The 12,389-nt window shown below is 43.2% G+C and overlaps 1 protein-coding gene across 1 annotated transcript; it reads left to right on the top strand.

Moving 5' to 3' along the window:
- The first annotated feature begins 305 nt into the window (after positions 1-305).
- On the top strand, positions 306-11,986 carry LOC311147968 (mitogen-activated protein kinase 13-like). Its single transcript, XM_084184833.1, has 12 exons — positions 306-873; positions 1,538-1,667; positions 2,076-2,134; positions 3,472-3,577; positions 3,746-3,775; positions 6,367-6,414; positions 6,490-6,604; positions 8,521-8,592; positions 9,123-9,202; positions 9,375-9,453; positions 9,629-9,802; positions 10,030-11,986. The coding sequence occupies exons 1-12, from the start codon at positions 761-763 to the stop codon at positions 10,113-10,115; spliced, it is 1,092 nt and encodes a 363-aa protein (XP_084040959.1). The 5' UTR covers positions 306-760; the 3' UTR covers positions 10,116-11,986.
- Positions 11,987-12,389: the final 403 nt, after the last annotated feature.

Raw genomic sequence — 12,389 nt, 5'->3', positions numbered from 1 at the left:
AGGTTTATTTGATCGTTTAGAAGTTTCGTAATGCTTAAGTTGTTAAGAGTTTACTGATATAAGTAGGACACGTGACATCTCGGCAACTTTGAGAAAATATCGGAGTTGTCGAGATGGCTATGCATATTCATGACATGAGACTAGTAGCATAGCATCTCTCTCCATTGAATAGAGGTGGATGACGTCAACAACCCTCATCGAATATTCAAATATTGATTAAAATAATGAGATGTATCCACCAATCCAAAGAAAGGATAGGCGGGAGCTAGACAGGCCTCGGTGCGGCGTTGTAGACAACAACTCTCATTGTTTGGGCGGATAGTAGCTTGTCAGTATATCCATACGCTTTGGCTGAACGAACAAGCGGTAACTCATTTCCGGGTTTTAGGACTTCTATTTATGGGTGTGAGCGGAAACCGGAGTCGAACAGGCAAACAACACGATTATTCCGAGGGCGATGATTATTACCATTACTTGGTCGTCAGATTTATTTATGGAGGATGGGGGGGTATGCTGCTGCTGTTAGGCTATAGTAAATAGTAGTATACGGTCACTCAATCCACAACTGCAGCTCTTGCAACAAATTATCATGCAAACCTCGCTATCAAGTGAGCAATTGACAGAGTAGGCTATTAGTTCGACTGGGACTGGTACCGTGACCTTTTTACCAAGTGGTTGCAGAAAGAGCGCGTGGGAGGTGGGGAAAGGAGTCGTCCGCAAATTTTCTTTGAGGAGCTCATTTTCACCATATTGCGACAACATGGAGTCTCAGACACAGTACATCCGAGAGGAGATCAACAGCACGATCTGGGAAGTGCCGGAGAAGTACACGCGATTGAAGCAAATTGGGACAGGGGCGTACGGTTCCGTTTGGTGAGTCGTTGACGATGCCGCTATCCAAAGCTGGGGTGTGTTGTCAAGTACTTGACAGGGCTATCAATCAGAAAGAAAGATATCGACTTTCTTCTGTTCTGGAATAATGTATCGCTTGCATTAATTCCTACAATGTTTAAAAAATATATGTAAACCTCGCTCACTGCACGTTAAATGACGCATCAATTGGCTACAATACCAATAAATCAAATCCACTGTGTAGGCCAGGGTTCTTCAATTCCGTTCCTGGAGGGCCGAAACACCTCTGTTTTTCATGTTCTCCTTCTAATCAGGGGCTAATTCAGACCTGGGACACCAGGTGAGTGCAATTAACTACCAGGTAGAAATAAAAAACAGAAGTGTTTCGGCCCTCCAGGACCGGAATTGAAGAACCCTGGTGTAGGCGGATATGGTGTAGGAGCGCATGCCTGGCTTTTCTTTCCATTACTTGTTGCAGAGCTTCAGTGAACATGTTGAGGCACGATGTAGGGTATAATCTTTGTCTGAACAAATTAAAGCATGTGTTGTTCATGTGAACTTATCATTTTGATTCAGCAGCCTAGGCCTTATAACCTACCAGTATTTATTAACTATCCTTCTCATAAGGGAAGACGCCACATTTCCTGAGAAGTATGTTATGCAATAACAATATTCTCTGCCTCAGCTCGGTAATAAATGTAAAGACCAATGAGAAAGTGGCCATTAAGAAGCTTCATCGGCCCTTCCAGTCTGAGATTTTTGCGAAGAGGGCCTATCGGGAACTTCGACTGCTCAAGCACATGAAACATGAAAATGTGAGTATGGACTGGACACATCCTGGCACAATTTTTTTTTTTTTATGTATGTAGTTCTGACCTTGAGCTGTTGTCTATTAATGTTCTGTATTATGTAATGTTTTGTGTGGACCCCAGTAATAGTAGCTGCTGCTTTTGCAACAGCTAATGGGGATCCTAATCAAATACCACTATCGTTGTCTTCTATCCCTCCAGTCTCCTTGACTCGCACATCTTCCCACCCATGATGTGTTGCTCTTCACAGATTTTATATAGCCAAATCAGCAGATTCAAGACACTTGCTCACAAAGCTGACATACAATTTCAGTCTAATAGCTATTGCTGGCATAAGATGGTGGGAGCCATTTCCCTCTAGTGGGACTTATTCCTCAACTTGTTTTTCTTCTCTCATGTGCAAACTTCCTTCAGGTGATAGGGCTTCTGGATGTGTTTACGCCTGCTGCTGGGCTCGATGACTTCACAGATTTGTGAGTATTTAACACAGTGATATCACACAGAGTAATGCCTATGGCAGTCAGAGGCAGAGAATGGCTTTGGTGATTTGGCGGGGCTCATATACACTGAACAAAAATATAAACAACATGTAAAGTGCTGGTCCCATTATTCTGAAATAAAAGTCTCAAATGTTCTGTACGTACAAAAAAGCTTATTTCTCTCAAATGTTGTGCACAAATCATCCCAGTTGGTGAGCATTTTATCCTTTGCCAAGATAATCCATCCACCTGACAGGTGTGGCATATCAAGAAGCTGATTAAACAGCATGATCATCACACAGGTAAACCTTGTGCTGGGTACAATAAAAGGCCACTCTAAAATGTGCAGTTTTGTCACAACACAATGCCACAGATGTCTCAATTTTGAGGGAGTGTGCAATTGGCATGCTGACTGCAGGAATGTCCACCAGAGCTGTTGCCAGAGAATTGAATGTTAATTTCTCTACCATAAGCTGCCTCCATTGTTGTTTTAGAGAATTTGACAGTACGTCTATCTGGCCTCACAACCATCGACCATGTGTAACCATGCCAGCCCCTCCACATCCGGCTTCTTCACCTGCGGGATTGTCGGGGAGGGGGGGATGCGAATAAGTATTTCTGTCTGTAATAAAGCCCTTTTGTGTGGAAAAACGTATTCTGATTAGCTGGACCTGGCTCCCCAGTGGGTGGGCCACTGCCCGGGCCTATGCCCTCCCAGGCTCACCCATGGCTGCGCGCCTGCCAGTCATGTGAAATCCATAGCTAATTAATTTAATTCAATTGACTGATTTCGTTATATGAACTGTGACTCAGCAAAATCTTTGAAATTGTTGCAAGTTGCATTTATATTTTTGTTCAATATATTTATTGGGAGCCAGTACTGATTCCTATTTACATAACACTACAATAGGATGTGCAGTCTTAGGACAGGTATGAACAGGCACTAAGCGTAACCTACATTAGCCATCCAGTGAAATATTGTTCTAATTTCACATCAGGACAAAGCCAACCCAAACACACTATAGATTAACTCTGTGAGGCACCACCTCCCTAATCAGCATCCATAGTGCCCACACACTAAAATTGACTCCCTGGCATATGACCTAGGCCCAACGTAAAGGAGGGAGCAACATTCTGAATGTTGCAGATAAATATTGTGTAGAGCTGACATGATTCCCTCTCTTCTATGACAAAAGCATGTCTGTTCTAGTACTATATTTCTGTCTGGACATTCTGTAACATTGGACCCCACTGAACGCAACCCAGGTGTAATTTTAAGTCCATATAGGTGTTGAGGAGTTCGATAGATGGAGTGATTTGTCTGTCCACAGCTACCTGGTGATGCCTTACATGTTCACCGACCTCTCCAAAGTCAAAGGGCTTCTCACTGAAGACAGAGTGCAGTTCCTTGTCTATCAGATGCTGTGTGGACTAAGGGTGAGATTGTTTGTGCTTAAAGTCTTAAAATAAATGTGGATTATGGTGCTGCAAATCTTTTGCAATGTGATTCTGTTTATATCAGATTCAATGTTACTCTTAGTTAATTACCATTGCTATGCTTAATCACAGCACTTAATAATGATGTATTCTCTGTTTTTCTGGCAGTACATTCACAAAGCTGGCATCATCCACAGGGTAAGTTGGCTGAGCCATTGGTAACACACTGCCACAGCATCTTAAACCAGCACTATTTCTATTGTGGCTCATGAGAATGTTCTTTTAAAGGCTGTGGCAGTGGATCTGACTTTTCACAGACCTTTCCCCCAGACTAAAGAAGCTTCTGCGTGTGTGTTTCTCTACTTTATGCACAGTCTCTTTTTTTATTTTATTTCACCTTTATTTAACCAGGTAAGCCAGTTGAGAACAGGTTCTCATTTACAACTGCGACCTGGCCAAGATAAAGCAAAGCAGTGCAATAAAAACAACAGAGTTACATATGGGGTAAAAAAACAAAGTCAAAAATACAACAGAAAATATATATACAGTGTGTGCAAATGTAGCAAGTTATGGAGGTAAGGCAATAAATAGGCTATAGTGCAAAATAATTACAATAGTATTAACACTGGAATGCTAGATGTGCAAGAGATTATGTGCAAATAGAGATACTGGGGTGCAAAATAAATAACAATATAGGGATGAGGTAGTTGGGTGGGCTAATTTCAGATGGGCTGTGTACAGGTGCAGTGATCGGTAAGGTGCTCTGACAACTGATGCTTAAAGTTAGTGAGGGAGATAAGAGTCTCCAGCTTCAGAGATTTTTGCAATTCGTTCCAGTCATTGGCAGCAGAGAACTGGAAGGAATGGCGGCCAAAGGAGGTGTTGGCTTTGGGAATGACCAGTGAGATATACCTGCTGGAGCGCAGACTACGGGTGGGTACTGCTATGGTGACCAATGAGCTAAGATAAGGCAGGGATTTGCCTAGCAGTGATTTATAGATGGCCTGGAGCCAGTGGGTTTGACGACGAACATGTAGTGAGGACCAGCCAACAAGAGCGTACAGGTCACAGTGGTGGGTAGTGTATGGGGCTTTGGAGACAAAACGGATGGCACTGTGATAGACTACATCCAATTTGCTGAGTAGAGTGTTGGAGGCTATTTTGTAAATGACATCGCCGAAGTCAAGGATCGGTAGGATAGTCAGTTTTACGAGGGCATGTTTGGCAGCATGAGTGAAGGAGGCTTTGTTGCGAAATAGGAAGCCGATTCTAGATTTAACTTTGGATTGGAGATGCTTAATGTGAGTCTGGAAGGAGAGTTTACAGTCTAACCAGACACCTAGGTATTTGTAGTTGTCCACATACTCTAGGTCAGACCCGTCGAGAGTGGTGATTCTAGTCGGGTGGGCGGGTGCCAGCAGCGTTCGATTGAAAAGCATGCATTTAGTTTTACTAGTGTTTAAGAGCAGTTGGAGGCTACTGAAGGAGTGTTGTATGGCATTGAAGCTCGTTTGGAGGTTTGTTAACACAGTGTCCAATGAAGGGCCAGATGTATACAAAATGGTGTCGTCTGCGTAGAGGTGGATCTGAGAGTCACAAGCAGCAAGAGCGACATCATTGATATACACAGAGAAAAGTGTCGGCCCAAGAATTGAACCCTGTGGCACCCCCATAGAGACTGCCATAGGTCCAGACAACAGGCCCTCGGATTTGACACACTGAACTCTATCTGAGAAGTAGTTGGTGAACCAGGCGAGGCAGTCATTTGAGAAACCAAATGTGCTCTACTCGTAGAGAACAAGCTACTCTGGCGAATGTTGCTTGTTAAATAAAGTTAGATCAAAGCTGAATCAACGTCTGCAAGATCACATAATGATAGTATTCTACATAACAGAACCAGCTATAATAGTGTAGTATATCCCCCATGTGACCTGCTTGTTGTGTGTATGTACTGACATGTATGTGTAACTGATAGATGCACTCTACATGTTCATGTTTTTAAATGTATGTAAATTGTAAAGTATTTGGTCTGTAATGACTTTTTCGTTGTGTTGGACCCGAGTAAGACTAGCTGTCGTAATTGGCGTCGGCTAATGGGGGTCCTAATAAATCAAATCAAATAACACCACCGCATTTTTCTCTCATGTGGCCAAAACTCACAGCGTGCGCCACTAGGCAAAATACACAGGTAGGCTATGCTACAGTTTAACACCATCTGCTCTACAATTCGCTCACTGTACATCATTCAAGACAACACTGTTATAACTCAAGAAGATCTAAATGTATATCCCCATGAAACTGATTGAGGTCAAATTGAACGTTATCCGCACATACGCAGAAGCTACGGGAGGTTTAGTCCAGGGGAAAAAAGGTCAGGGAAAAGTCGGATCCACAGCCGCTCCGTATTTTAAATAATCATGGACATTGAGTCATCATGGCCATCCCTGCCCTAACATGTAGGATGAGTAGGCCTTCTTTCTGATATGCCACTGATGTCTCCATGCATGTCTAGAATTGTAAAGACACATCCATGTGTGTACTAATATCTGTATTAATTTGGAGTTTGTTTGGCTATAAACTATAAGAGGAATAGAGGAAGCCCACAGTTTTCCTGACTGGATATGCAAACAATATCTATGTATTGTATCTGCCCTTATCAAAAACCCTCAATATTATTTCTGGAATTAGATTATTGACACAGTTTCTGTGCTGTGTATGATCATGTTCATGTCTTAATCTCAGGCACGCAATGGCCACACTTTTATGTTTGTCAAATGTTTATTTTCCAGGACCTGAAGCCTGGTAACTTGGCTGTCAATCAAGACTGTGAATTAAAGGTTTGTAACATGAATACAAGTTCATTAGATAAATAATTATATGGGGGAAAAGTCATATTATGCTTTGCTTTGCAGATCCTGGACTTTGGTCTTGCTCGCCATGCCGAGGCAGAGATGACGGGCTATGTTGTGACCCGCTGGTACCGGGCACCAGAGGTCATTCTAAACTGGATGCACTACACCCAGACTGGCAAGACAATCATATATATTAAAAACTCTCACTCTCGGCCTCATCCATCCCGAAGGCCTGTCTGCTCAGCTTCATAACAACCTGAAATGTTACGGAGTTTACAGGCTGTTTTACAGACGGACTGAAACGTTACAGAGCTGACGGACTAATGTACAGCTTGAAACATTACAGAGCTGGCAGTATGTTTTACGTACAGCCTGATACATTATATATACAAAAGTATGTGGACACCCCTTCAAATTAGTGGATTCTGCTATTTCAGCCACACCTTTGCTAACAGGTGTATAAAATCGAGCACACAGCCATGCAATCTCCATAGACAAACATTGGAAGTAGAATGGCCTTACTGAAGAGCTCAGTGACTTTCAACGTGGCACCGTCATAGGATGCCACCTTTCCAACAAGTCAGTTTGTCAAATTTCTGCCCTGCTAGAGCTGCCCCGGTAAACTGTAAGTGCTGTTATTGTGAAGTGGAAATGTCTAGAAGCAACAACAGCTCAGCCGCGAAGTGGTAGGCCACACAAGCTCACAGAACGGGACCGCCAAGTGCTGAAGCGTGTAAAAATCATCTGTCATTGGTTGCAACACTCACTACCGAGTTTCAAACTGCCTCTGGAAGCAACGTCAGCACAATAACTATTTTGTCGGGAGTTTCATGAAATGGATTTCCATGGCCGAGAAGCCGTACACAAGCCTAAGATCACCATGCTCAATGCCAAGCGTCGGCTGGAGTAGTAAAAATGACGTAAACGTAAAAAGCTTGCCACCATTAGACTCTGGAGCAGTGGAAACGCGTTCTCTGGAGTGATGAATCACGCTTCACCATCTGTCAGTCCGACGGACAAATCTGGGTTTGGCGGATGCCAGGAGAACGCTACCTGCCCCAATGCAGAGTGCCAACTGTAAAGTTTGGTGGAGGAGGAATAATGGTCTGGGGCTCTTTTTCATGGTTTGGGCTAGGCCCCTTAGTTCCAGTGAAGGGAAATCTTAACGCTACAGCATACAATGACATTCTAGACGATTCTGTGCTTCCAACTTTGTGGCAACAGTTTGGGGAAGGCCCTTTCCTGTTTCAGCATGACAATGCCCCCGTGTACAAAGTGAGGTCCATACAGAAATGGTTTGTCGAGATCGGTGTGGAAGAACTTGACTGGCCTGCACAGAGCCCTGAACTCAACCCCATCGAACACCTTTGAGATGAATTGGAACGCCTTTGTGCCCGACCTCACTAATGCTCTTGTGGCTGAATAGAAGCAAGTCCCTGCAGCAATGTTCCAACATCTAGTGGAAAGCCTTCCCAGATGTGGAGCCTGTTATAGCAGGGAAGGGGGGACCAACTCCAAATGAATGCTCATGATTTCTTAATGAGATGTTCGACGAGTAGGTGCCCACATACTTTTGTTTATGTAGTGTGTTACGGCGCTAACATGTTGCTACGTACAGCCTGAAACAAAACAGAGCTGACAGTCTACTTTCATTTCATTTGTGCAATGTGTTTTGATGAAGACTATTTGAGTAACACTTGACATTTACAGTGGATTTTCTTACCTTTGTGTTTTTATACACAACAGTGTGTACTTTTACTTTAGTAGAGGGTTATTACAGTAGTCTTAACACAGTAACTATTGAGGTAAAAGGTCTCTGTTTAAGGTTCTGTATGTGCTCTTTTACAATATTTGCCACATTGTGCATGATAGTTGTAGTTGTTCACAATCAGTGCTGTGTTATCATTGTTATTGGTTAGTCCAAGCTGCCTGGCCTTGGAGTCAAGTTGTCTCCATAATACTACCACACTCAATCCTTTACACAGGGTTGCTTTGAGACTAGTCCCTTGAGCAAACAGCAAGGCGTTGCTTTGTTTTCAATTTGTTTTCAATGTCACTATTTGATTGGTTATGTCTGTTCCTCCATTTTAGTGGACATCTGGTCTGTGGGCTGTATCATGGGAGAGATGATCAATGGGAAGACCCTTTTTAAAGGGAAAGACTGTATCCTGTTACTCCTCTACTTCTGCTCTTTTCTTATCTGTATAGTGTCTGTACCACATACTCTGTGACCTGACCCAAGCCAGCTATTTATCAATGACAGAAAATCAAAGCATGACAAACCCATCTATGATTAGCGTCGTCCCATACTGTATGTGCTGTACCATAGCCGACTCTTCTATCGCCCAGTAGAGTAATCTACAGGCATGACAACAAATAATAGAAGAGTTGGCTATGGCACATACAGTTATGGGAAGAGGGTAATCTATGATATTGCTCCTGGCGGCAGGTAGCTTAGGGGGTAAGAGCGTTGTGCCAGTAACCGAAAGGTCGCTGGTTCTAATCCCCGAGCCGACTAGGTGAAAAATCTGTCGATGTGCCCTTAAGCAAGGCACTTAACCCTAATTGGTCCTGTAAGTCGCTCTGGATAAGAGCGTCTGCTAAATGACTAAAATGTAAATGTTGAAATTGTTTGGACATGTACTAGAATGTGTTGGGCCTGAGTGACCTTGACTTTAACCCTTGACTCCCAGACATGGATCAGCTGACTCAGATCATGAGAGTAACTGGAGTACCCGGACCTGACTTCATTCAGAAACTGGACAGTCAGGAGGTAGAGTTGGCACCTGGATATCACTGATAGTATGCTTGATATTTTGAATTGTATATTTTGTCAATTGTGCATAATTCCCTTATTTTGAATTGGAATATGAACCATAAACTCCTCAGTCAGGGTCCTTGAACTAGTTATTTTTTTTCTCTCTCTTCTTCCGGTCTTCTGATAGGCAAAAAGCTATGTGCGGTCCCTCCCTCACTTTCCCAGAAAAGACTTCTCTAAGTTGTTCCCCAGAGCAGGTGCACATGGTGAGTTAAAGGATGCAACTTGAATGGAAAAAGTTTAAATGATTTTAACTTTTGACAGACAAACTGACAATTGATGAATGCGTATGCATTTTTATATACGTCTCTGTGTGGCCAATAAGTTCTCCAACCTGTGGCATGTTTCTGGCTTTCATTCTCTATTCAACTGCTCTCCCAGCGATTGACCTTCTTGAGAAGATGCTGGTTCTGGATGGTGAGACTCGGCCTACTGCAGAGAGTGCTCTGACACACCCGTATTTTGATGGCTTGAGAGATCCAGAGGACTGTCCTGAGCCACAGCCATATGATGACAGTCACGACAATGCCACGCTGCCTCTGGAGGATTGGAGGCGTAAGTGCGAAGTCTATTTTAATTTGGAATTTTATAGTGTATTTTTGTTAAATTTGATCGTTTTGTATTCTGTGCCAGTCATATGTCAGTGTCACAATGTAACAGAATGTGTTTAATTATGAAGCTACTTTAGGTGTTTACCCACAGAATTCTATTGTAATGTATTGTATTTCATTGTCTTCCCTTGAACCCTTTCATTGCCTTTCCATTGTCTGCCCTTCTCCTAGGGTTATCCTTCAAAGAGGTGAAGAGCTTTGTGCCATTTCCACGACGGGACTCCAAGAGGCGAAACACACTGACAATTTCTCCGTGATTTTATGCTTGTGATATCAGAAAACACTGCTACCACACACCAGCAAACGGCAGTAGGCCTAACTACACCATGTTGCCCCTGAAACAATCCTGTAATACTCTGTTTTTCGAATAGGGGAGTATTGAACTCCATTGTGCTGTCTGTCTCTTTTGGCCTAATTTGTAATTGTGAGTCAGTGTTTCAGCAATCAGATTGTTTCAAATTCAACCCCATGTCCCCACCCGTCAGTGTACTATTAATTTGTTCCTTCTATGTATCACAATTGTTCATGTTTTCTCATACCTGATGGTTAATGGTTTTACTGTATGATTTTCTTTTTCTATATATTGACATATTAAAGATGAGTTACATGTTATGTACAGTGAGGGGGAAAAAGTATTTGATCCTCTGCTGATTTTGTACGTTTGCCCACTGACAAAGACAGGATCAGTCTATAATTTTAATGGTAGCTTTATTTGAACAGTGAGAGACAGAATAACCACAAAAAAGCATGTCAAAAATGTTATAAATTGATTTGCATTTTAATGAGGGAATAAGTATAAGTATTTGACTGCTCTGCAAAACATGACTTAGTACTTGGTGGCAAAACCCTTGTTGGCAATCAGAGGTCAGACGTTTCTAGTATTTGGCCACCAGGTTTGCACACATCTCAGGAGGGATTTTGTCCCACTCCTCTTTGCAGATCTTCTCCAAGTCATTAAGGTTTCGAGGCTGACGTTTGGCAACTCGAACCTTCCGCTCCCTCCATAGATTTTCTATGGGATTAAGGTCTGGAGACTGGCTAGGCCACTCCAGGACCTTAATATGCTTCTTCTTGAGCCACTCCTTTGTTGCCTTGGCCGTGTGTTTTGGGTCATTGTCATAATGGAATACCCATCCGCGACCCATTTTCAATGCCCTGGCTGAGGGAAGGAGGTTCTCACCCAAGATTTGACGGTACATGGCCCCGTCCATCGTCCCTTTGATGCGGTGAAGTTGTTTTTGGTCTCATCTGACCACAACACTTTCACCCAGTTCTCCTCTGAATCATTCAGATGTTCATTGGCAAACTTCAGACGGGCCTGTATATGTGCTTTCTTGAGCAGGGGGACCTTGCGGGCGCTGCATGATTTCAGTCCTTCACGGCGTAGTGTGTTACCAATTGTTTTCTTGGTGACTATGGTCCCAGCTGCCTTGAGATCATTGACAAGATCCTCCCGTGTAGTTCTGGGCTGATTCCTCACCGTTCTCATGATCATTGCAACTCCACGAGGTGAGATCTTGCATGGAGCCCCAGGCCGAGGGAGATTGACAGTTATTTTGTGTTTCTTCCATTTGCGAATAATCGCACCAACTGTTGTCACCTTCTCACCAAGCTGCTTGGCGATGGTCTTGTAGCCCATTCCAGCCTTGTGTAAATCTACAATCTTGTCCCTGACATCCTTGGAGAGCTCTTTGGTCTTGGCCATGGTGGAGAGTTTGGAATCTGATTGATTGATTGCTTCTGTGGACAGGTGTCTTTTATACAGGTAACACGCTGAGATTAGGAGCACTCCCTTTAAGAGTGTGCTCCTAATCTCAGCTCGTTACCTGTATAAAAGACACCTGGTAGCCAGAAAGCCTTCTGATTGAGAGCGGGTCAAATACTTATTTCCCTCATTAAAATGCAAATCAATTTATAACATTTCTGACATGCGTTTTTCTGGATTTGTTTGTTTGTTATTCTGTCTCTCACTGTTCAAATAAACCTACCATTAAAATTATAGACTGATCATTTCTTTGTCAGTGGGCAAACGTACAAAATCAGCAGGGGATCAAATACTTTTTTCCCTCACTGTATGTGATAGGGACTTTGTTTTCTCAATAAATGGCAAATTATGCATATAGCCTTACTTCGGTTTCTGAATGCTTTTCTCTGACCTAACTCATCTATCACCGACAACGATGAGACAGCCTATAGGGAGGTCAGAGACCTGGCCGTGTGGTGCCATGATAACAACCTCTCCCTCAACGTGAACAAGACAAAGGATGATTGTGGACTACAGGGGGGAAAAAAGAGGACTGAGCACGCCCCCATTCTCATCGACGGGGCTGTAGAGGGCTTCAAGTTCCTTGGTGTCCACATCACCAACGAACTATCATGGTCCAAACACACCAAGACAGTCGTGAAGAGGGCACGACAAAGCCTATTCCCCCTCAGGAGACTGAAAAGATTTGGCATGGGTCCTCAGATCCTCAAAAGGTTCTAAAGCTGCACCATCGAGAGCATCCTGACTGGTTGCATCACCGCCTGGT

This window comes from Coregonus lavaretus, assembly GCF_964263955.1.
Source record: "Coregonus lavaretus genome assembly, chromosome: 20".
NCBI classification, from domain to species: Eukaryota; Metazoa; Chordata; class Actinopteri; order Salmoniformes; family Salmonidae; genus Coregonus; species Coregonus lavaretus.
Note: the sequence above shows the minus strand (reverse complement) of the source record. Positions and strands in the feature narration are given on the sequence as shown.